General features: G+C 38.1%; 2 protein-coding genes across 3 annotated transcripts; both read right to left on the bottom strand.

Moving 5' to 3' along the window:
• On the bottom strand, window positions 1-9936 carry LOC102693873 (cornifelin homolog). Its single transcript, XM_006627342.3, has 4 exons — window positions 9861-9936; window positions 4459-4589; window positions 2496-2635; window positions 1-1757 (listed from the first exon to the last, which is right to left on the bottom strand). The coding sequence occupies exons 1-4, from the start codon at window positions 9863-9865 to the stop codon at window positions 1611-1613; spliced, it is 423 nt and encodes a 140-aa protein (XP_006627405.2). The 5' UTR covers window positions 9866-9936; the 3' UTR covers window positions 1-1610.
• Window positions 9937-10735: 799 nt separating this feature from the next.
• LOC102694073 (cornifelin homolog B-like) lies at window positions 10736-20402 on the bottom strand. Of its 2 annotated transcripts, XM_069186816.1 has the most exons (5): window positions 20303-20361; window positions 19324-19449; window positions 16881-16992; window positions 14047-14204; window positions 10736-11445 (listed from the first exon to the last, which is right to left on the bottom strand). In XM_069186816.1, the coding sequence occupies exons 2-5, from the start codon at window positions 19387-19389 to the stop codon at window positions 11299-11301; spliced, it is 483 nt and encodes a 160-aa protein (XP_069042917.1). In that variant the 5' UTR covers window positions 19390-19449; window positions 20303-20361; the 3' UTR covers window positions 10736-11298. The 2 variants fall into 2 exon arrangements, with proteins under 2 accessions (XP_069042917.1, XP_069042918.1); XM_069186817.1 differs by lacking the exon at window positions 19324-19449 and having other exon boundaries at window positions 20303-20402.
• Between the last annotated feature and the right edge of the window lie 5270 nt (window positions 20403-25672).

Below are 25672 nucleotides of genomic sequence, written 5' to 3'. Positions count from 1 at the left end.
TATTGTAGTGTCTGTAATGATAGTACATTTCTGCACAGTAGTACAATCAGTGCGATCTTTCACAGGAAACAGTTTAGCTACAGGCCACACGATTAGAGGTTATAGTTGTGTAATTCACAACAAACTAAAGCTAACATCATGTAGCACAAAATGCACATCATCCAGAAAAACACACATTTTTCATTTGTATACTGTTAACGACAGTTATGTTAAGTTCTTAAAGTTTATTTAAGGTCCCATTGCATTTTAATGCCATTTTGGCAGTGATCAATCAGAAAGCTTTAAAAAACTTGTGAAAATAGTTATTTATATATATATGAATATGAAGCCTTCTAAATATAGCCACTTGCTCCAAATTAAATCAGTTTCAGAAAGGAAGTTGCAATATGAGTAGCTTTGGTGGTACTTTGGATACATATCTTTTCTTACAGGTACTGTAACCAGACATTTCTGAACCAACCTATACAGACAAGTACTCACTTTCCTTAAAGTTCTGCATTTAGCTGACTCATTTGGCATTAGTAAGACATTAAAAATACTCTTGCAAGATTCAAACTTAAATATTGGAAGACAAACCCTTTTCCCTTTATTAGATTGCTGTGTGCAACTATATTCTATTCCCAGATGGTAATTTAAAATAACATAATATAGCATAGGTAGCATACAAAAAATCAGTATTTGCTTTACTGATATAAATCTTAGGTCTTTTTCTGAGACAGTCAACAACATCTATATATCTGAGGTGTTAGAAATATGTGAATTAATTCTGGATCCCATCTGATCAAATCAGGCTTTGGTCCTATTGCCCAATAAGCATTGATATCTCACAAGTTAATTGTCCATTCCTAGACCTGAGGTGTTATCTGTGTGGAGCTTCTGTGTTTTCTCTGTGTTCATGTAGGTTTCCTCCTACAGTCAAAAGACATAGTAGAAGGTTAATTTGTGTCAGTAAAATTGGCACTGGTGTGAGTGTGTGCATGTCAATATTTGTGTCTGTGTGTGCCCTGTGAAGTACTGGTGTCCCACTTAGGATGTATCCTGCCTTGCACCCATAGCTTGCCAGGTTGGGCTCCAGCATCCCCCATTTCCCTGTCCTGGATAAAAAAGGTTTAGAAAATAGGATGGATTGATATTGCCCATTGGAAACATTATCTGTTACTGCTTCATTAAATGCTGTATATCTGCAATATCTTAGGGGTGCCCTTCCTTTTCCCAAGACTTTTCAAATCTTGTCTTTCCCAAACCATGAGATCTCAGGCTTTGTATTGCTGCAATTAAATATTGAAATAAAAAAGGAAAATAATGGAAGTTCTGATGTAACAACACAAAAGTGAAATTGATTTTACCCAGGTTTGGGGTGTTAATTAAATTGCTTCCATGTTATCAGAGGCTAAATATACTACAGAGGAGTTAAGAGTTTCTTCAACAAATGGTGAGAAACCCACGTGGTACTGGATTTCTTACACAGTCGTTGAAGGCATGAACACAGATTACAATGCAGTCATACGCACAATAAAGAAAAAAGAAATATGAACGCATTGGAAAGAACGATGGCAAAGTATTTGCCATCTAAAGAGCCAGCAGAATTGGGGGCGCTTTCTGCTCTCTGGTTAATAACGGACTCCTGGAGGAAAGCCGGTGGCCTGGATGATCATTAAATTCATTCCCGCCTTGCGTTTCTTAATCTCCCGGGCAATCTGGCACCAGGAACAGATGTTGCAGAAGGTCACGTACATGCAGTCGTGGCAGATACTGCCCTGTCAACACAGAACAGAAGTTATTCAAACATCCCTGAACCCTTCTGCATGTTTTCCTTATGTGTACCATTGTTGTGCATTGGTTTCCTATGTTTAAACTTGGCTCTGTAGTATACTTTTATCCCTTGTTTATGCTGTGTCCACCAAACAGGAAGGTATTGATTAAGGTAGAGTGGATCCGGCCAAGTTGAAGACAAGTTTTTCCTAAAATCAGTTAACCAGACTGGGGTTAAATATATTCAAACGAATGCACATTGAAACATGATTAAAAAAACATACATTATTAAGTTGTGACATCACAAGGACTGACAGGAGACTGCACCTTTGACCATGAGAAAAGTCATTTTCTATTATTAGAGAACGCATATATCAATGATCTCTTTTATAATATTAATTGATTAAGCTGCATTTTGGTTAATGGTTTTGGTTTAGTTTTGTGCTCAATTTTGTCTAAATTCCTTAAGATAAAGACATTTATGGTGGGAACTTACAGTAAGTTTTGCACTTTCCCACAATTACTTTGGATGTGATCTGGGCTTGAGTTGTCCCAAATTAATTATTTTCACAAAGTTTCACATAGGAAAACGTATTAGTGAAGCAGTTTGTATTGGGGAAACGTGGACCATAGCAATATGAATTATTTGAAATTACTGAAATTGAGCACAACCCAAAGGACCAGAACTTCTCACAGTGACTGAAACCTGCCGAATCTGTTGGGCTTCTGAGGGTGACCGGTACCTGGATATGATAACGCTCCCGGACTGCAACTCGCAAGGCCAGTGACCCAGAAAAAAAGAGTAACGGCAGACAGAAGCACTCTCCAAAATCACTGCTGGTATTGCCGGCGAAACAGTGGAAACACCAGGTAGCACAACAACCTTCAAAAACAACATAGACATTTTTCCTTGTTAACTCCAACAATATTTCTGTAGTTTGGTCACACCCTAATTAATGCACCTCAGTTCTTTGAGACAACAAGTTGAAAGTCTATTTGGCATGACTCGCCTGGCTGAGGAAATGGCAACCCGCCAATGAGAATGAAGCTGAAGGAATGAGTCAGGGAGCTGCCGTATGGGTGAAGACGGAGTGGAGGGAGGGGTGAGACGAAAGTGTGTGTTCACGAGAAGAGATATTTATAAGTAGGGGAGTACAAGTGGGTGAAATTAGAATTTGACCTCCTCCTGAGCTTCTTAGACAAGATGGCGGATCTTCATTTCCCAGAATTCTGTGGGGGAATGAACCTACTGCCCTTTGTCATCATCCTGAGAATTCATCATCCTCCAAATAATGGTCTGGTGAATAAAGGTGGCATTATGTAATTCAGAAAAGATCCTATATCTTGTCTGAACCTAAGACCCTCTTACAACACATGTGAGTAGATTTTTCTATTGTTTTAATGCCCAGGTTCTAATCATTTTTGGTAAAAAAAAATTGTTAAAGGCGAATTGCTGTCCCAGTTTCTCAGACCGGGTATTAAATCTGGGTCACAAAATAAATTAAATTTTGCAAACTTTTACAAATTGTGAGTGAAGGGTAAAGTCATGAACCTTCTGATAGTACTTCATGTTGCCATGTTGTCACAGGCAGACAACAAACCACTGCTCTCGCCAAGGGCAAGAGCGAGAGCTTGCACGAAACCTAAAAATGTCCCTTTGCTGTAAAGGAATGGGAAACTTGTTCTCCTAACAACATGAATCCTTTATTTTGTCTTTCTGAACTCACATACACACATGTATCTCAAACATTGCCTCACTGTTGAGCATTTGGCTGTTCAGAACATTGTCGTCACACACAAAGCAGTGGATTGGATTAGTAGGAAGTCAAACTATTTCCTTTTCCAAGGGATTGTCACCTAATGAAGAGACTGGTAATAGACATGGAGCTTAATGCTGGTCCCTTAGACTTTCATGACAAGATTCAGCGTGATGTACGTTCGAATAGGCACAGGTTGTGCAGCAGACATTTCAACCCAAATTTATGTGTTGCTGAGTTCACACATAGTATTTGTTGACTAAACCATCTCAAAATTGCTTTGTTGAATTCAATTCAGTTTCACTCATTCAAATCAACTGTTCAGGTTTGAAACATAGCTGTTTCAAATTTGAAAATGAATATGTGAGTATTTTAGTTGGTTGGCTGGTTGCTCTTTTTTTTGCAACCAAAAATATTTTTTTGCATAGATAAAATATCTATGAAACATGCCACCTTGTATGTGTGGGTTTCGTGAAAATATTTAAAATTTATATAATAGCAAAATTCAGTTGGTCTAAAGCATGTTTACAGTGTAATAGAGGCACCTTCATGTCACTGGGTTTTGAATCACAGACAATGATGGCAATATGGTACTATGCATGCATTGAAACTTTGTAATTTGAAGAATGTACACTTCAAATTATGTGGTAGTTTTATTGTGGTTTGAAATATACTCATCATTGCTGCTTCATCATAACCCCAAAATGTAAAAATGGTGTTGCAGTTCCCTTTAAATAAAAACCTACCCCAAACAGAAATCTTGCAATTTCTAAAATATACTAATGAGCTGAAACTCTTTCATGATGCTGCATCTATATGTCTCTCTGTGCACAAGCACATTCACACCAATAAAGAAATTGGGAAGAAGTGACCTTTTCATGTTGTACACAAGAATGAGGAAATGGTCCACCAACACTATCTCAAGTACGAAACAGAGAGTTGGACTTACAGATATTCATGTCATAGCAGCAGTCGGTGATGCCTGTGCTCCACTGATTCGACTGGAGCTGAATTACTTGCTGCGTCATGACTGGCTGGGGCTGCTGGAAGGTGATGTGTGTTGCCATGCCAACTTCGTGTCTGAAAACAGATACAGTATGCAGCTTTGAATATCATTGTGTTTTTCTTATAAGTAACTTACAGTATATTGTTTAAGAAACAAAATTTCCTCTTCCCCTATTAATACAAGCAGGTATCCCTGAAAATATATGTAAGAAACATGAGAAGTTGGGATGGCACCAGTCCAATCAGAGCCATAGATGAGAGGAATTATGGGTACACCCTGTCTTGCTCCTGTTTATCTTTTGATACAATGGTCAGTTCTTTCTGTCACAAAATCAGAAAAACATTCTATCACAAAAACATATCCACTCTAGACCCTGTGACAATGGTTTACTGAATTTTGGGAGGAAGTGAAATGTATTAAAGTTAAAATTCCATTTGCGTTGATAATGGTTTAAAGACACCATTTTTGGAATATTCCTGTAACATCTGCAAAATTAAAAAAAATGTCCTCTAAGAAGGAATCGATATTTCTGACTGGAGGGTCACTGGGAGGCTTCCGTAGATAGAAGCCATTTCAGAGCTGGAAAAGAATCAGGTGTGGTCAGTCAGCGAAACTGAGACTAAGGCCTCCATTACTGCAAGTTCACCTATTGACAAAGCTGATGAGTCTGGTGATAAACCAGGGGAACAGAGGAGACTGGTGAACAGAGAGAAAGAGCGAGAGAGGAGTAAGTAAAATAATTCTAGTTAAAAGACTATTTTTTAGTGGTTTGGAATAAAATCGACCTCTAGTATAGTTGGGGAAAAACTTCTTATCAAAGTATAGTAAGAAGTTCAATAGTGGTTAGGTTTTGTTTTGGTTATTTTCTTGTACAGAAAAGATTTGCTGAGAAAACAAACTTTGCGTCATAATTCAAAATAAACAAGGAGTTTATTGATTTCCCATCCATCCCCCCTCATTATTTCTGACACTGTGTGTACCCTTTATGATTTTCTATACTTAATGGTCATTTGTTTTGTTAGAAGAATGTATCTCCTTTCATCTGTCCATTAATACAATTCCCATGGGATGGTAACCATGGCTGGACCATGGTTGTCACGTAGTTCAGCCAAATGCCAGATGGGATGGTCCACTTTCAGAGAGGGTGGGTTGGTTTATGTTGAGAAATTGCAGTTAAAAAAATAACACTCCAGCCCTCATACATAAATACATCCAATTTTCTATACTACATAATTTATTGACCATCTCATTTGGTACTGCCTTCCTTCGAGACTCCCAGTGTCATTATTGATTTGGATTGGTCCAAATGACCAATTGAGCCAATGTGTCACAGCTAAGAATATGGACAATGACCCTTTTAAAGCAAAAATGATAACACAGATTTCGAAGTTGTCTAAAACTGCTCCCTGTGCTTAAACAAGTCAAACCTGAGCCATGTTAAATTACGTTCCAATTAGAATCCCAAGTTTTGTTACACTATTGAGTGGGAAATAGTCATCTGAGTTCACCCTAATATCTCCTCTGTTCTAGATTGTGGGAATTTAACTATTTTAACCTATATGTATATGACAGTCCTCAAAGACCAGGAATATTAAACTCTTTCTAACGCTACTTTGTGTCTTTTGTGGTATGTGTAACCAAACTGAGCACAATGTTCCAAATTAGGTCTCAGTAGAGTATGGCGTAGCTTATGCATAACATGCATTTGAATTGTACACGTTTCTGCTATATATTCAAACTTTCTGTTTGCTTTTTATTACTTTCCCACATCAACTTGATGAAGAGATTTAAGAACCTAGGCCAAGGTCCCTTTCAAACATGACTATCTGTAATGCTGAATCACTCTTGTGATATGTTTTACAGCAGATGCTCCTACAAAGGTAGCTTGGTCTGGAGGACCTTAAAACATATTTCTACAATCAGAAAAGCTGAGGCCAAAGCACCCCTGCTCTTTGTTTCAAGACCTACTTTCCCTGGTTTGGTCCTCAAATCTACAGGCATTCTACTTTCAGTGTGGCTACAACCCTATTAGAACTGGCTAGTCCTGTTTGGCCAGGGACAGGTATGATGCCTGCAGTACTACTGCTTCTGATACAGCAAAAGTGGGTCAAGAAAGTTTAACTTTTGAGAAAACGTCATATTTCCATCTCCATCCCTGTAGACCACTTATTTTCAGAAGTCTGACAAACTTGTCAGTTTGTTAGTTTCACCTCTAAACCTGTAATGTACAGAGAACACCACTTGAGATCTCATGCATGACACTTCACCAGTATAACCCAGTATAACCCAGCTGCTGGATTACACCCCTTTCTCTCTGAGATGGTTTACATTGCGAAATGAGCTCGCTGACAGCTGAAGATCATATCACCCTGCAACTCACATCTGGCAACCCACTGAAGCTCAGAAGGTGAGCCTGGTCAGTACCTGGATGGGAGACCTCCTGGGAAAACCTAAGGTTGCTGCTGGAAGAGGTGTAAGTGGGGCCAACAGGGGGCACTCACCCTGTGGTCTATGTAGGTCCTAATGCCCCAGTATAGTGAGAGGGAGACTATACTGTAAAAAGGCACTTCGGATGAGACCTAAAAGCGACGTCCTGACTCTCTGTGGTCATTAAAAATCCCAGGAAGTTTCTTGAAAAGAGTAGGGGTGAAACCCCAGTGTCCTGGCCAAATTTCCAATTGGACCTTACCAATCATGGCTCCTAATAATCCCCATCTATGAACTAGCTCCATTACTCTGTTCTCCACCCCACTAATAGCTGATGCGATGTGAGCGGTCTGGTGCACTATGCCTGCTGTCGCATCATCCAGGTGGATGCTGCACGGTAGTAGTGGTGAAGGGGAGTCCCCCTTAACCGTAAAAAGCGCTTTGATTGCAGTGTCCAGGAAAGCGCAATATAAGTGTCGTTAAAAAATTATATTATGAAGATGATTTCTCCAATAGGCTCAGCCCGTGAAGCGTTCTTTGGCTGCCCTCTAGTGTTCTACTCCTGTAACTACACCAGAGATTCCTCTGCTCTGTTACAGCATATTCATTTTGGCTTCCATTTCTGGAGCAGAAGCCCTTGCATTCCTGTGAAGGAACAGTAATGTTCTGCCTGCTCTCTCTTTCTTCAGCTTCTCTTGCATTTCTACTCTTAAAACATCATCAGCAGGTTAGCCCAGGAGTGAAATGGCAGGCCAATACAATCCTGCACCACTTTCTGTAAAATGCTTTAAGATAGAAAGCAATTTGGGACAACAACAGCAAAAACACAAATGTTTTTTCAACACACTTTGAGATAAATGCGTATAGGACATTCCTGTTTGGCCAGCTCTACAGCAGTAGAGACACCAATTAACCTAAGAAGCAAGTCCTGGATGATGGAACATTAAGGAGACCATGGGATCTCCACGCCAGAATCGAACTCAGCCCCTGAGAGCTGTGAGACAGCAGCACTAACTGTTCATGTTTTACCAGCTACTCAGTTTTAAAGGACAGAATCCCATAAACAAAACCAAATACCACTGACAGGTCAACACCATGACCACACCCTGATGCGTGATAATTCTGAATTACACAAAGTTCATTGATCATACACTTCAATGAAACTATTCTGTTTTTCTCAAAGGAGGAAATTGCTAGTGAAGCAGTTGAATGTGATAGAAACTGCATTTCTATGTCCTATTTCTAAGCTACAGTATATGTTAGTAAATGTCTAACATAAACAGCACAAGGCTGCATTTTTGTAATAACGTAATGTGTCTCTGAAACACCTGTGTCTGACTTTTTAACTAAATGTTTTATTGTTATTACTTCCCACAAGAAAAAAAATGTTTGTGTTTGATAGTAGCAAAGTGTTTCAGACTATTTACAATTTTCTATGATATTGGTACTGTTTTTTTTACTGATTTATGTTATTTTTGTCTTATACTGAAGTGCCAAAAATACACCTGAAATGGAATGATGGAATACAATGTACTACACAATGTTTTAATTTATTATTTAGTGTTGCATTCCTGTTGCCTTGTATTTTCTAAACCTCAATAATATGATTCACAAATAATTCAAATATTTAGATTTTTTAAAAGCAGCAACTAAAATGAAAACAAAAAACTTTGATTAATTGTAATATTTAACAAAAGGATGTTTGTAAAAACTGAGCTCACTAAAGCTGTTTTGTCTTACCTGCTGCTGGTCCAATTTGAAAGTGGAGTTGATTGGATAGAAATAAAGGGAAGAGAAAACTGACACTGACTAACAAACGCAGAGCTCTTTTACTTGAAGAGGTACAAGGAAACTGTTTTGGCCACCTGTATTTGTAGTGCCTGTCCAATCATATTAAAGGAGAGTATGGTTTGTTCTTATCTCCATTTAATACAGTATGTTTTCCAGTTAAATTGGGGAAGCTTTATATGAATGAAATTAAAATTTGAAGGATTCAGGTTTCCAAATAACTAATACTTGGTTGAATACTAAGAGAATTCAATACACTACCACACAGTATCCATTAGTGTCCCTTGGTTCATACTTGACTCTGCAGAAGTCTGCTGGGTTGAATTTATCAGTGCCACTGAAGATTTTGAATACTTGAATCTTTTAGACCTTTCTTTTCTTACCCCATATGGTACCCCATATGGTATGAAAGATGTAAGGGAGGTGTAAGTGAAGTACTAACACTGAAGCCTTTATTTCAACTACAGTATCTTCTTATTGCTGGGCAATACTATCTTCATTCTTTAAACTGCAAAGCTGGTCACTAGGAGCTATCTATTGAACTAAATTGCAATTTACAAACTCCAAATTGGGGACATCCAACAGGGTACCCATCACATTCAGCTTCGGTGCCCTGAGAGTAATTGAGATACCCAGGCTTTATCTTTGCCCTAGGCTAGTAGCCAGACAGCAGGGTTTAAAAATAACAAATGCCAATCTACATCTGAGATAGACAATATTCTATTTTTTCTCTTTCAAAGTTATCTACACCGAAAAGTTGTAGTACTCGGAAAGACATATTTTGATATCTGTTCATTTGAATGGGAAATTATGGCACGGTGCTTGGGGCATGCATTCATTTCAGAAATTAAAAATGAAACTAAATAGGCCAGATTGTTTTTTTTATCATTTTAAATATTTAGCCACTAAATATTTAAAAGGAAACAGTGTGGTATTTAAGGAGTGTGTTTTTTTTTTCCTGGTGATGAAATGTTATGCACACAACAATTAGGTGTCAGCTATGCCTGTATGCTTCATTTGCTCGGTGAATTGTCGTTCTCCAAATCGTTTCATATCAAAGGAAAGGAGGTAACAAGGAGTCATTTTATAAAACCTCCAGCTTCTTGCAATAAAATAAGAATCTGACTTACCTCATGATTCCTGGCACTTGGAAAGAGAATGGCTATTTTGTATGTTACAACTGTCTCAGCCTTTACCAACTTTGGGTTTATTACATACTGCATGTACATAAAGTGTGTGATGTTGCAAGGAACTGCCAAAGGTTTATGCAAAGATGTTGTGGTAGGGAATCAGATTTGCATGCGTTTGTGAATGCTGGATGCTTTAGCGTTGCACGTTTCCTGAAACCCAGTCAAAAGACAGCATTGTCAGATAATTTGATATTTAAAATCATTTAAAATGATGGGAGCTTTTTTCCGTCACAATATTAAACCTAGTTTTGGATCTTATACTGCTTTAGAATCCGTGCATTTTCAGCAAAGTATGAAGTATTCTTTCCCTTTAGATTCATTAGGTAATTTCATCATTCTTAGAATTTCTCCATTCTTTCATTTTCTTGGTGCTTTGTCCAATACCTGGAGCCTATCCTGGGAAACAAAAAGCACATTTGGAAGGGGGTTCACCCTGGTCGGGACACCACTCCATTGTGGGGCGTCCACACAAACTCAGACATAAACATGCGGGCATTCATACCTAGGTCAGTTTTCCCAGAGGCCAGTTTTCTTTACAGACTTCACACTGATAGCCCATCCAGGTCTGGTATTGAACCTAGGACCCTAACAGTGTGAGACATCAATGCTAACCCTGTGGGACCATGCCTTTAAGTTCTCTTTTGGAAATTACAGGAATAAATAACAATGAGCTTTCTACTTAAAAAGCAAGAACTTCTACTTTTTCTCTTGCAGTATATTTCAAACCATTTAGGCCAATGTTATTCTGTCTCATATAAAAATAATGTGTGACAATCAAGGCTGGTGGAAGAAATCATTCTTTAGATAAACTAGGCAATAGTTAAGAGTACTTTTTTAATACAGTTTTAACAGCAGCATAATACAAACTGAAGTAGTTAGTAAATCAGACTGCAATCCAAAGGCAATTTATTTCACATTTACCCCCAAAACATCTGATAATGCATTTCTTCACATTGTACTTCTTAATATAAAAACATAACTGGCTATTATGCTTTTCTGAGATATGAAACAAGAGCTTTAAAAAGGTTCTTTTACATTCTTACTAAATAGACCTGTGTATCCAGAATTCCTGTTTCCAGGGGAAATCGAAAAGGGATTGTGGTCAAATTAATTCCAATTGTTAATAAGGTTAGTTGATAAGCTCAGGTTTGTTTTTCCTTTGCATCACAAATTAATTAATCACTTTTTCTTTCATTTACAAGATTGTGTGCTTTGTCTGTTGCGCTCCCAAGTCCTTCTTCAGGGACATTACTGCTTCATACGTGTTCAGAAGTTGAAAAAAAAAGTTCAACCTTTTCTGGTCTTCCAGTTTTCTGTGCAACAGAAGGAGACGATGAAGACTGTCCTGGTCAAGATGAAGGCTGGCATGGTCTTTTGGTCATGCCAAGTGGGATGTGACAAGAGAGACCGGCTTAGCATTAATTAAAGTGACATTTTGGGTTCGTGCTTTCATCTCTCTGGCTATCTGGCACCAGGAACAGCAGATGCAGAACGAGGAGTATAGACAATCCTTGCAAATGCTACCCTGCAAAGAAAGAATGAAAAGATGCTTACAGTAAATTTATTTTCAACAGTGCTTTAACCCCTGGTAAAATCATAGATGTTTGCGCATGAAACTTGGTTTGTGTCTGATATTTTACTGTCGATAAATTGGATTTTTGTTTTAAAAAATTACAGATAATGTAAATGGAGAATTTTCTTGCAGCTGTCTCTGGGACCTCCATCTCGGGGATCTTATTTTATTCACATGCCACCAAATCACTGAAATTCATGGGCAATGTGTGGGCATTGCACACAGTACATTTCTGATTGTGTACATTTTATATTGCACCTAGGTTCAGCCTATAACCCCATCATTCTTTTTAGATAGATACTTTATTGATCCCGTGAGGGAAATTGCAGAACTAGATAGATACTTTATTGATCCCGTGAGGGAAGAGTAACATCTTAAGAGTGCAACATTTCAAAACCTCCTAGATTAAGGGTTCCCAGCCCTTGTCCTTGGGGATTTGTGTGTCTCATGGCGTCCATTCCAGCTGAGCAGTTAATCACAGGTGCTAAATGACATGTTTAATTGGTTTTGTGAACCTGTTCCTGCACCCAGGCTTACATTTCAAAATATACTAAATCTAGTGTATTGCTTCAATGGTTTCAGCATACAAAAATGTATGCAGTCTCTCCTCAACTCTTTTTACTAGATGATCAACAGAGTGACACCTTGGTTGAGCTGATCACCACAGCTGTGCTTTTTGTGCACAATGGAGATTGTGGAGACATTAGGAAAGAAAAATAAAGAATAAAGGAAAATAAGAAATAAGGGAACATAAAATACTCCTTCTTTTGGAGGACTAAGTACACATTTTCCCCAAACCCTAATTCATCCAAGAAAAACTTAAACATTTTCCTGCCTTTACTGTTCAGAATAATATTCACATAGCTCCACGAATGCAGGAAAACCCTACAATTTGCCTTAATTTTTCCACGGCCCATTGAGAAATGTAGTTCCAACTCCTTCCAACACAAAATGGACACAGCTACACAGTGTAGAGACTATGTCACGTCCTAGACCCATAGTTGACTCCCCTTATAAATATACCCCATATTCTGTCACAGGTGAGAACAATAAAATGAACACTGATTTTTCCCTTTGCAGGTACAGTATGTCCAATTGGTTTTAGTCAATGAACTTGAATGAGTCAAATTATGAAATTGGTACAGGGTTGATATCAGTTCTAAATCTCTTTGAATTTTGTTAGAGTTATTAACATTTTAGAAAGATTGACCTTGACTCGAAAATTACATAAAATCCATAAATCAATTGCCATTAAGAAACAAAAAGCAGAAGACCCACACAAACATGCAATGCTAAATCAGAACAATGGGTTTTATCTTTATCTTTTTATTTGATAAAATGTTATTACATTTGAAGTGTTCCAATCTTGCCTTGAAAATAACTGTACAGTGTACAGTATGTTACACAAAGTTCTGTGTGAAATTATAATTTAATGTTTACTATTTCTTTAAAACCATCTATTAATAATCCTATATTATATTTGAAATTCCCAGTACTAAATAAATCCTTTACATTATTGTTTTGCTTCAACTCCTTCTGTAGCTCTTCGGACGAGATAAGCTTTAGGATGTATTTCTACCTAAAGAGGGCCTCCAAAACTCTTCTTGCTAAATAAGACTTTACAACAGAATTGTTCCCTAGCCCATGTGAGGAGTTAGCAAAAGAGAATCATGTGGGAAATTCAGTAAACCACAGGTTGCACTCGATCTAGTGATCAGCATAAAGGTGACAGCTTTCTGAAAGGAGAATCATCTTCCATTCAGCTTCAGTGGCAGGGTGTGTTGATACTTGATACCTTTTAAATAGCAGTGTTCAAAGAAGGCAGCACTGTAAAGACTCAACATCTTTCATCCTACTTACGGTCTTGCTGTTAGTCCAGCCTGTTACAGACTGCTAGATAACTTGCAGCCCTATTAATTCCCACAGAGATACCTCAAAACAAGGATTTTCCTCAGATCAGCAGAGTTCCCTTTGATTTGAGTCCATCAAAGAACAAGCAGGCACCAACATTTTTCAACACAGCCTGAAATGATTGTTTTGCAGATTGTCCCTGTACAGACAGTCAGGTGGGCCAGTCACTTGCTGGGAGTCAGCTATTGCTCTTCAACAGCTCCCGATTATTCAAATGTGTGCTCCTTCTCATCAGGTGAGAGTGCACGGAGAGACAGACAGAGCCAAACACAAAAGAGAATCGATGGACAGTCCAAAGACAATGAGCCAACAAAAGTCTTTTCATAAGATTCCATGTTCAAGGAATAAAAAAAGCAGTGCCTCTCTGTGACTTTTGTCCACAAAAATACTGATGTGGTGCCTAATATTTTCCAGCCTGTGACAGTCCCATTTTCTCTTCACTTACAACTCTTACTTTTTCTGCTTGGTGCTCTCTCAGGTATGGAGGGTTGGCAATAATTTCCTCCATTAGGCCTACACTTTCCTCTCACCTCTCTGTGCCGATGTCAAGAATGTTCCTTCCAAGTCAATTCATATCCATGAAGACTACACTAACTCTTCCTCAAGGTCACCCCCATCCATCTGAAGCTGAAGTGCCCTTACCTTAATTCCGTAGCGTTCCCGGACCGCGACCCGCATGGATAGAGATACTGCCGGAATTACGCCATTGAAGGCATCCAGCAGCGGCAGACATAGGCATTCTCCGAAGTCCCTGGCTGTCTTACAGGCATAACACGGGAAACACCAGAAGCCACAGCAGCCTGAAGCAAGAGAAATGTTTTTGAGGCAACTTCTATTACTGGGTCACCAGCTAGTCCACCTCTACACTGTACATGGGTACAGTACAGAATATAAGTCATTTTGAAAAAAAGCAGCAGCCATATAAACGAGAACCAAGGAGTGGCCAGGAGTGCTAGTGAGAGCACAATTATAATTAATCATCCATCCATTTTCTAAACTACTTCTTCCAGTTCAGAGTTGGAAGCATAGGGGAGCCAGAGCCTATTCCAGCAAGCAACAGTAACAGGCACAAGGCAGGATACACCCTGGACAGGACACTAGTCCATCACAGGGCACACACAGACACTCACACCAGGGTTGGTCTTCACCGAAGCCAATTAGCCTACCAGTATTTCTTTGGACTACGTGATGAAACTGGAGCACCCAGAGGAAACCCATGTAAACATGGGGAGAACATACAAACTCCACACAGGTATCATCCCAGGTCTGGATAATTATTTCTCTATTAAGTATTTCTTTTTGAAGTGTTTAAGTATAGTCTGATTATATGATCACACAAATTGCTCTCTCACCTAACTCAATAAAAGGAACATTTTTAACAGCTAGCAGCAGAAAGACAGAAAATCTTTTTTCAACTTTCTGTAGTTATCCCAGTCCTACACGCCAGTGTTTGAAGCAGGAAGACTTTAACTAACAATGACGTACAATGGAATGTTATGTTTGACCGCATTCTTTAAATTTACAGCACCTGTCTATTTTTATCATTTTATCTGATCATTTCTAGTGGAATATGGTGGTGTAAAAATAAAGTTTGCAGAGCTGTGACAATGTTTCCTGGAATGAATGGCTCACCTTGAACAAGAAAAGTGTCTCAGACTGTGTGAGGGAGATCCTTTAGTTTGCTAGTTAGTCCCAATTACTCCAAATCACCATCTACAAGACTGTGCTGAGGTGCCAACTAAAACTATTAAAATAATTGCAGTTGACTTCAGCTGGTGCCCCAAGATTATTCCTGACACAGGGGAGTAAATTGTACCAAACACTTCAGTCTAGGTAGGACAGTTAAAAAGACCTGCCACAATTAGATGCATTAAAGCTAAATTTTGTTCCAGATATTGCTAATCTTCTAAGATGTAAGTGGATGAAAAAGGTTAAATAATGGGTGGCACATTGGCACAGTGGCAAGAAGCGTTGCCTTGCAGCATTGAGGCCCTGGGTCCAATTCTGGGTGGTATCTATATGGAGTTTGTATATTTTTGCTCGGTTTACTCAGGGTGCTCAGATTTCCTCAGTCCACAAACATACTGGTACGTAATTAATTGGCTTCTGGGAAAATTGACCCTGGTGTGTGTACTGTAAGTGTCTGTGTGTCTGCTGTGCGAAGGAATGGCATCCAGTCCAGGGTGTACCCTCCTTGTGCCTGTCGGGATACACTTGGGCCCCTCTGCGATCCTGAATTGGATGAAGCAGTTAGAAAATGTTTGAATGGATGTTTTAATAATGTGTTCTAATAGTTGTTGCAAATAATGTGTCCTAATAGTTGTTGCTAATACTATTAGTATTAATAGTGGAACTAATTGTGCAGGAGGAGGTGATTTCTTTTGATACTTTTTATATGTCTGTGCACAGGAGTCATTTAGATATAACAAGAAGTTATTTTTTTCGTTTGGTGAGTCTAACAGCCTACTATGAAGAGTGTGTGTACACAATTTAGGAATTAAATAAGGACACGCTTCTCCATTAGTCTTTACTAAGGTTACTGATTCAAATATGTTAAGATGTTTGAGCAGCACACTTGATTGAAACAGAAGCTTGAAAGGAAATTAAAAGAGGATTCAGCTTTTTTATGCATCTAAACTGGGGCTCTTCACTGTTAGAAATGGTCAGACACTTAGAGAAAAGATGGCATGACAAGACAGCAGTCATTGTGAGAGACACTTGCCTGGTTGGGGTGTCTAGAAAAGTATACAGTACATCAATGGGTTGTTGGTTAATATTGTTATTAGATAGATCATACAGGATAAGTGCACAGATTTGCCCTGATCTCTCTGATAACCTTATTAACCCATGATCCCTTGTATACACAGGAGGGTGGTCTGGACACTTGCTAATTTATCATAAATTTGTTTAGCTGCAATTTGGTCTGGCTGATGGGATTTTGTATGGAAGAAGAGCAGAGCAGGATAAAACTGAGACAAAAGCTGGATTTACAGGCTCACTGTTTTATTGCCCTTTTCAATAGAGCGGGCGGGGTGTGCTAATCACAGAGCAGGGTATTAGCTTTAAAGGCAGAAAGAAAGTGTGGGCATCCCCTGGACACAGAGGAGGGATTAATGTTGTTTATTGTAGCTGATCACTATAACTTTGTGATTACTGATTAGCTTATCATTGTTATTTTAATTAAGCCCATGCTTTAGTATTTTATTTAAAGCCCATGCTTTAGTATTTTAAATGTTTTACATACCGTATGTCTTTTATCCACAGATACTCTATACTGTAGTATATTATGTGATGGTAAAGGGATGTGAATTTGACTATTCTTCACTGAAACCTTGTGAATGTCGAGACCCGGTTGTATAGTCTTCTAGGCATCTCAACTATGCAATCTTCTCTGACAACAACTGCTTAGATTACAGCAGATGGGCAGATGCTCATGACATGACATGACATTAGTCAGGCAGGAGAGGGGCACTCACACTCGCCCAAGTCCTCACAGCAGTCGCAGATCCCTGTGCTCCACTGGTCTGACTCGATGGCAGACTTCACTGGCTGGGGCTGCTGGATAACAAACTTTGTTGCCATTCTCACCTCGGGGGAAAATGGGAAGGAATTAGCAGTTCCCACCATAACAAATTTCAGTAGTTTGTTCAAATTTTAACAATGACGAAACGACGTCATGAATATAAAGTAATAATGTACTTAGTACTTTAGTGTTAACTCTCCTAATTGAGAAAATGACAGCACTGGCTGAAGATCACTTATAAGGAATTAACCAAGGAGGCAGCTGCAATGGTGAATCTGGGGTGGAGGGAGGTGAGCTACAAAAGATTTAAAAAGGAAGTCTTTAAACGTGAGAGAGAAAGTATGACATTAGACTTTGACCTCCTCTGTTAATCAAAGTCTTTTGTTTTAAATGGTTTTGTCATCCTTTTCTTTGGTGAATCTATCCCAAAACATTAAACAGCGTGTTCTGAAGAGTCACCAGGATTAGTCTTTTGTTACTGTAATCATCAATAATTCCTATTATTTACCCCTTTCAGAATACTCATTGTTTCCATGGAGTTTTCCATGGTTGGATTCTGAAGCCAGACAGTGCTGTTATGAGCTACAATTATGAATTCAGTTCACCCAGTAAAATGCCCTGCATACTCAAAGGGGTACAAATGTAAGGCACTGTGGATAAATGTGTCACCCAAATGAATAATTATCCATTCCTTTCCGAACCATTATCAGAAAGTCAGTTAATGATGACAAGTGTTCTGGAAGCATAGTAACTAAATTACATTTTAGATAGCATAGCTTAGGACACACACTATGACAAAGAGACAATTTAGAGACACTAATTAACTTTAAGGATTCCAAGGCACCCAACAGAAACCCATGTGAATATACAAATTAAATAATAGGTACATTTTTTAGTACCAAGTTTCATTCATTGTCTTTTTTGTAAATCACAGACCAGATCAGTAACAGAAAACAGAAAAAGAAAATCCAACAATCCAAGAAGCATCACTCCATAGGTAAAAAAATAAATGAACAGAAGTTAAAACCAATCAGATTTTTGTTTTCAACAACTACCACAATATCAAATTTCCAGACTCGCACAATCCATGCATTAAAAGTCACATACAGTCTCCTTAAAAGGGAAAGAGGAATAAAATGAAGTTATCCTTATTTCTGCAGAACCTGAATTAGCTATTGCTTCAGTTCTAATGAGCAGATGCTGTTCTGCTGCGTTGAGAACAGACAGTACAGCAGAAAAACCTAGACATCAGCCTTCTTTAGTGATCACCTCGGTCCTGACAAGATCCATCTCTGGACTGTATTCTCATCAGATCACATAGCAGATCACTCAGTTGAGTGAAGAGGGCCAGATTGTTTGGAAGATAATCTAAAAATAAACACCCTGCGCTTGTCTGGGCCTCCAGAAGAGTCATCTTCACATATCATGTTGGGTTCTTTTGGCCTCTTAACATTCCAGACATACCAACTTCTCTTCATGAGTGTTCAGAATTTTATTTTGTGCCTAGAATTCTCCTGAGACATCATGCAGTAAAGACTACCCAATGGCTACCTATTATCTGAGTGTGGAAATTTCTCAGCATTCCGGCTGGTCAGCTCCACGATCTCAGTTTTCACAAGCCACGCCTGCTGACCACCGCCTTCTCTAGCAAAGTGCCCATCTTTGCCAGTCCAGAATCAGCCTTATTAAGCTTTTTCTTAGCTGGGGAAGAAGCTGGAGAAAAGGCTGACTCAGTTCTTGTCCCTGCTACTTCATATAAACCTGGGGCTTAAACCGAGCACAAAGTTAAGGTATGCTACAGAACAAAAACAAAACAGTACGCAGGAAATTAGGATATCGAATTAAAAAATATGGCTGAGCATCTTATTTCATACTCTCAAAACCCTTTGAGTAAAGTAGTGCCTCTATTTTCTTGGTTTTTGCTGGCCAGCTACAGTGAACAACACTTTTGCCATTTAGTTGTCAACATTGTTTATTAGCTCTGAATTGAAGTCTGAATTTAAGGTTAGATATGTCAAGTTCTGTGGAGAGTCAATGCTGTTTAGGCACCTAAACACAGTTCCTTGTCTCTTTTCTCTTCTAACAAATCTTCAGCATTGTGGATCATAAGTGCACAACTGAGTATTGGTTACAGGCAAAGGGAATAAGCACCTGTTAGTTTAAGTGAAATTCTAGTATAGCAGTTTTCTGTGCTTTCCTATATGGAAATCCTGAAGTAAAAAGTACTATTATAGTGATCCAGTGTCTCCTTGTGGGCAAACGCAGAATTCCATATCCAATCAGTCTGATGTGCCAAACAAGCAATAAAAAGGGGTTTGGTCCCTCTAATCTCATCACAACATGCAGGTCATGTAATCCCAAATAATATCCATCCATCTACTGCAACAAACACCTACTGTTGCATAAAACAGCAGACAAAGGATGCAAGACAGGCTATAATCCTTGGTGGGATGCCAGTCCATGACAGGACTCCAGTACAGACATGCAAGGCAGCGATGTAATGTGATGTCACCCAGTAATATCTAGATTTAAAAACAATATTTTAATAACATTAACTTACTTAATTTAACTTATTTAAACTAAACAATGCTGAAACATTAAAAAAGAAGACAGTAAAATGGAGGTCTGTTACCTGATAAAAGAATGCCAATTTTAACTCAAGTAGATCAAATCCCCCATTATTGTTATACACATATGCAATATTTCTGTTTCTACTCTTTACCTTTCCATTTGAACTTAGTGGCTTCTCTTTTTCCTAATACATTGAAATCCATAGACACATACGTGTAGACATCTTAAGCCCAAAGATTTACAATGTATGTATATCAACAATTAATAACAATGTACTCAAAGTCTCCTATAGTGTTTGCTCTTAAAAATAATTATGACTGCTCTAAATACAGCTCTGATTCTCATGTAGCACCTCTAATTCTCATTGATCAGAATTACATTATCATAACAGCTCAAGTGTTGTACCAGCTAATCCATCGCACCCACTATTCAGATCTAATTAATTTCCAGATTTTCCTCTTGACATATTCATGAAGCTTTTGTTATAAAGGTCCTCAGATCTATCAGGATTCACTTAGTTTAAAAGTAAAAATACATGTAACTTAGTTTAAAACAAAATGAAATAACATTTCAGGAGCACATCACCATTAGATGTGTTTTGTGTAAGAAAGGAAAAAAAAACACTGACAAAAACTAGTAGAATAATGCTAAAAGTCCAAGACACCACAATAGTGTATTAATTATTAAATGATACGAATACAGGTTTGTTTTTCTTCAAAAACAAGAAATGTCACATGAATACATATACTCTCTGGAGAAAAATAAATGATCTTTAAAAGTGTTACTGCTCTCATGCTATCTTACCTGTTTACTAATCCTAGCAAGATCTCGGCAGTAGTGTGCTCAGATGATTAATCCAGCTGTTTTAAGACCGACAAGGAAATTGTCTGGAATATAAGTGGAAGCTCATCTTTGGTCCAGCAATGCATTCTTATAACCAGTCATGCAAGCTTAACCTGATTTTCTTTCACGACATTCTGATAGCCACTGACAGCATGTCTTTTGTTATTCATCACTGAAGGGGGAAGGTGAAGGTTCAACAGAGTTCTTAGAAGACTTTGTTATAGTGCTAAAGATATCTGTAGGTTTTGCAAAAGAGCCTAAATGTTATTGGGTACCCAAAAGCATGTTACTGTTTGAAAATGGTATTCAAAATGAAGAAGTTCATGTGGGTTTCCTCCCACAGCCCAAAGGCATACTGGTAGGTTAATTGGCTTCTGGGAAAACTGGCCCTGGAGTAGGTGTGTGTCTGTGTCTGTGCGTGCCCTGCGATGGACTGGTGTCCTGTCCAGGATGTATCCTATCTCACACCCATTGCTTTTTGGGATAGATTCCAGCTCCCCCACAATTCTGAATTGGAAGATGTGGTTAGAAAATAGATGGATGAAAGAAGAAAAGATGTATGCCATTCTAGGACTGAGTGGACAAGGAGACTTTTTGATTCATAAACTAAGTTCAGTAATTGAGTTTAATTATAATGCTTGGATTGTTCTCTTTTTGATTGTAAGCCTTATTTCTGTAAAATGGAACAATTAAAACTGTTTGTATTGAAAGAATACAAAGTATTATAACAATACTATAACAACACATTATCCAAATGGAAACTGCAAATAATAAATAATAAAATGAATTAACAACTACAGATGTCCAAGTTTGAAGTTCATATTTTGTCCTCAGTTTGTTTAGTATTATTTCATTTGTGTCATGCTATTTGTGCTCTGTCACCTGACCAAATGACTTAATGTAACTTTCACATAGTTTCAGTACTGTCAACAGCAACAGGAAAGTTGAGACCTTTATGATTATATTTGATGTGACCACACAGATAATAGGGATTCTTTACAAGACCTAAAGCATAAGAATAAAGCTATGCATGTGTCAGCTCTATGAATCTCAAGATCCAAGTATAATTTTCTCATCACTGCAGATTGTGGCATATAGAATTGAACAAAGAGCCCAATACCCATAAATAGACCACATGCAAAGAAATTGTACCTCTTTCTGCACAATTGATGTTCACTGCAGTTTAATCATATGTTCATAACTTTCATGGTTATGCTGTTTCTAAGAGCAACCATTAAAACTATTACATATTAATAATTTTGTAACTAATTACACTTTCTCCAATCTTGCTTGCTGACTTGTTTTTTTTAGGCTGACATATCTTCAAATTCTGTAGCTTATTAAGTAAAGCATTGCTCCTTAAATTCTCAATCTTATTTTCTCAAAATGCCCATGAATGTGATACTCCTAGCTACTTTCACTTGTTATGTTACCTTTTAGAAACAGAATTTATTTTCTAGAAACTCATCAATTTAGAATGAAGACTGTATTTGAATATAAACAAATGTGAACTATATCCATATTTGGTCAATAAAGAACTCTACTCCAGCGATATCGTTTCTGTTTGATTTATTCTGAATTGTTTTAAGTGATATAAGTAGTGTTTTAGTGTGTGTTTGAACAATAAATACTGCTACTTATTTGGTGGGTTATCTGCATTTTTGAAAAAATGCCTTTCAACTTCTTTTGAGACTGAACACATCCATTGACAATAACCAACTTTTTAAAAGTATTTCTCACTTCTCCATACTACCCTCAACAATACTACTACTAATATTACAAGTAATAGTACTACTAATAGTAATCATAATATTACTAATACTACTAGTAGTAATAGTGCTACTATTAATAATAAATTACAAATAATGGGGGCTCCCCTTCACCAACACCAATGGTAGTTCCAGCTGGATGATATGACGGAGGCCATAGTGCGCCAATACACTCACCACACACCAGCTATCAGTGGGGAGAAGAACAGAGTGTTGAAGTTAATCCATTGATGGGGAATAGTAGGAGGCCATGACTAGTTAAGGCCAGGAGGGAAAAATTGTGAAATGCACAATTTTTTTTTATATAACTGCAGTGTCAACAAATGAGGAACTTGGACTAAGATTAAATAAAAAACTGACTCATGATCCACCTGATGAGGAGGGAAGTTTTCTTGTTCCTTCTTCATACTGTTCTGCGGGCGTGGTGTGCGCAAACACTGTGACGGGAGGCTCCGATTTGATCTCAGACTTCATAGATGAATTGACATCTTGATTACACTCTGCAAAACCTCAGGTGGACAATAACAGGGATGAAAAGCCCTTTTGTACAGCAGTGATCTATAGTCCAACTACTCTAGGTGGCTTCAATCGTGCTTAAAGATAACATTTATCTTGACTAATGAGCTCATAATTTGTCACATTAATTAACTGAAAGGTGTAGTTTCAAGACACCAGAAGATTCTGTAAATTAGGTATAAGCACCAAATCTTCTCAGGAATTGAAATTTCTCCTGGTTTGATGCACATCTGATCTTCATAACGTCCTAATTTACATAAGAGCCAAATTATCTGTTTTCATGTTTCATTCGCTTGTTAAGGAAAAACTGTCTATAAATCCTGTAGGGTTCCAGCAATTGAGAATTAAAGGAGCCAATCCCTGATATAAATTATATAAATGATATAAATAGCCAGTCCTGGTACTACTGTAGGTGCTGCTAAAAAATCTACTTTTCTTGATCTGCTTGCAGGAACAAACTGTTACAGTAGGTCCGAGGGCTTTGCCAATGGATTGTTGCACAGTACGTTGTCCCTCCACCTTCCCCCAAGTCATTCTTGTGGGAAAGGAGATTCCTCCCTATGTCAACACACTTCCACCATCCTACTGGTTGGCTTGGTTTCTGCAATCGGCAGCAAAATGGTGACTGTGACATCTCCACGGGGTCTTCTATTACACTTCACAAATGCAAGATAGTATTCATTATTGTCCATTTCTCGGTTTGTGATGAAAAAGGCAGTGGTCCGTGAGCCATGTGTTGAACCCAAGTGCTGGACGAAACAGGAAAACAGTGTAGCAGCAAGAAAGCATGTAAATACAGTGCGTTCTGGGTCTACTACCAACCACAGCGTGTAATTCCCCCACCCCGCCAAAAAAAACCCAATTCCACATATTTATTCATGTAAGATGAGTACACAGTTTTTACTGAAAAAATGTTTTAAAACAAATTGCTAGTGTTTATCAATTTCAACTAAATGCGCAGGTTTGACAGTTCTAAGTAGCAGTGCGGAAATTGATGCTTCCAGATTACACAATCTTCGGTCCTTTAACTCCCAGTGACACCTCTTAAATTCCATTTATTTCTAAGTTTTGTGAGCGGAATTTATTTATTTTTTGTATTATGCTTATTAAATAACGGTTATATCGAATGTCAGACTGTTTTATTTAATTATATTTTTAATGTTAAAGATCTCGATATTGGCGGTCATGAGATTTAATGACATTCAAAATTGTTTGTATGGAATCTTTTATTAAAAATAAAAATACGATGTTATTCACATAGTAGCTTACATCAACAATATTGTTCTCCTGGAATCCCCGTGCGAAACAGGAACTAAAATACTCGCATGTGTATTTCACTAAACACAGGTGTCTTGCATCGAGTGGTGCAGTATAAAAGTGTCGCTCTCGGGGACAGAGGATAGATCGATTACGGTGATCAGGCATCGTACTTGAAAAGAAAACCAGCCTTGAAATCGAATTAGTGCGAAAGATTTGTTCCAAGAGGCAGTTAATAAGCGTTTAAAGAATACTCGTTAAATCCGGAGCGTCTGAATGTTGACGATCCAGTTTGGTGTTTTCCTAAATAAGTCATTATTTTTCTAGTTTGCTTTTCGGTATTGTTTTGTTAAACAACACACACTATAACTTTTCTGAACCGTGTTCTACAATATCCACAGAAGTATTATTTTTCTCCAGCCGCAAACTTTCGTAAAATTCATACTCTTTATTAATTTTACGTTTTCATAAGTAAAATAAACTGATTTTGTCTTGAAGTGGAATTGGTGCCTAATGGGGAAGTCCGGCACTGGGTGGAATCGCAGGGAAAAGGAATGGACACCCGAGAACTTTGGAGACCCACGGCCAGTCCGATTATTACTGTTTGGTCTTGATATGGCATTGTCTGGATCAATTCATTTACATGTTCACTGAAATCTTGCTTTCAGTGAATCCCCTGGCCTGTATTTCATATTCTAAGAACCACATCCATGAATGGGCCCTTAAAAATAATTTCTTTGTCGGCCTAATTCTAGCTCCTTCAATGTAGTGTATGTCAACCCTCTCAGAGCTGGACCCATTGCTTTGAGTTTGTTCTAAAGCTATAATGTTTTTGCTGTATTAAGTTAGAATGAGATTGGGTCTTATTAGTGTTTTGTGAGACTTTTCTGGGTTTAAATTCCACTCACCCACTTGCAATCCCAGTCAGCACCCTTATGATAAGATTTATAAAAGATTTATCCAAAGTAAATTTGATGAAGTCTGTATTCTAGCTAAGACGACGAACTTCAGGGAACTAGAATATTTGGTCTCTGAATGTGGGTTTTAAGGACAGGGTTGACCAGTTCTTTGGGTTTTCTGAGATCATACCTAAAGCATGTCATCATGACTGAAGAATGAGCCTGAGTTTCAGTATTGCACAACTGGCTTCAAAGGAGTTCTTATGCAAATGTTAAACACAAGCAACTTCTGTATTGAAAAAATCATGCAGCCTGACATAGGTGTGTACAAAAAAAGAAACACAAAATTACTTTCAAACAGATGATTGTTAAAGAGATGTCCTCGAAGATAGCATCTATTATACAATGTATAGTGTATACAGAAAAGGAACAAGTAAAAGGTTTATTCCATCCTGAAAGAGAAACACAACATTTGGGCTGTGGAGCCTTATTCACACTCAGGAAGGCTCCACAGCCAAAACATTGTGTTTCTTTACTTCTCTTTCCAACATGGAATAAACCTTTACTTGTTCCTTTACAGCTTACGCATGCTGACGCAGCTACCTACTGTATGTGAACAACTGCATACAGTATGTGACTTTACATTACATATAGTTGTTTAACTATACAACAAGTGTGTGTCTGGCAGCACTGGGCTCAAGGGGTAATGTCTGCCTGGAGGACAGACCGCCTGTCCAATACAAAGCAGACCTACATGGAGACAATCTGAAGACACCTGTTAACCTAGACAGCCTGTCATCCCATGACACTGGTTAGGACATGGGATCATCTGTTGAGCACCTCATGAACATGAAGACACCCTAACATGAAATCCAACCCAAGACACAATG

The sequence above is a fragment of the Lepisosteus oculatus genome, chromosome 3, assembly GCF_040954835.1.
Source record: "Lepisosteus oculatus isolate fLepOcu1 chromosome 3, fLepOcu1.hap2, whole genome shotgun sequence".
NCBI classification, from domain to species: domain Eukaryota; kingdom Metazoa; phylum Chordata; class Actinopteri; order Semionotiformes; family Lepisosteidae; genus Lepisosteus; species Lepisosteus oculatus.
This window is presented reverse-complemented; position numbering and strand designations above follow the sequence as displayed.

Coding starts and splice junctions, on each gene's coding strand:
- LOC102693873 (XM_006627342.3), bottom strand. Junction 2,636..4,458: donor CTGCTATGACATGAATATCT/GTAAGTCCAACT, acceptor TTGTTTTTGAAG/GTTGTTGTGCTACCTGGTGT. Junction 1,758..2,495: donor GGGAGCGTTATCATATCCAG/GTACCGGTCACC, acceptor CTGTGTTGACAG/GGCAGTATCTGCCACGACTG.
- LOC102694073 (XM_069186816.1), bottom strand. CDS start 19,389: ATGGACTGGCATCCCACCAAGGATTATAGCCTGTCTTGCATCCTTTGT. Junction 16,993..19,323: donor GTCTGCTGTTTTATGCAACA/GTAGGTGTTTGT, acceptor TTTTCCCCCGAG/GTGAGAATGGCAACAAAGTT. Junction 14,205..16,880: donor CTGTGAGGACTTGGGCGAGT/GTGAGTGCCCCT, acceptor CTCTTGCTTCAG/GCTGCTGTGGCTTCTGGTGT.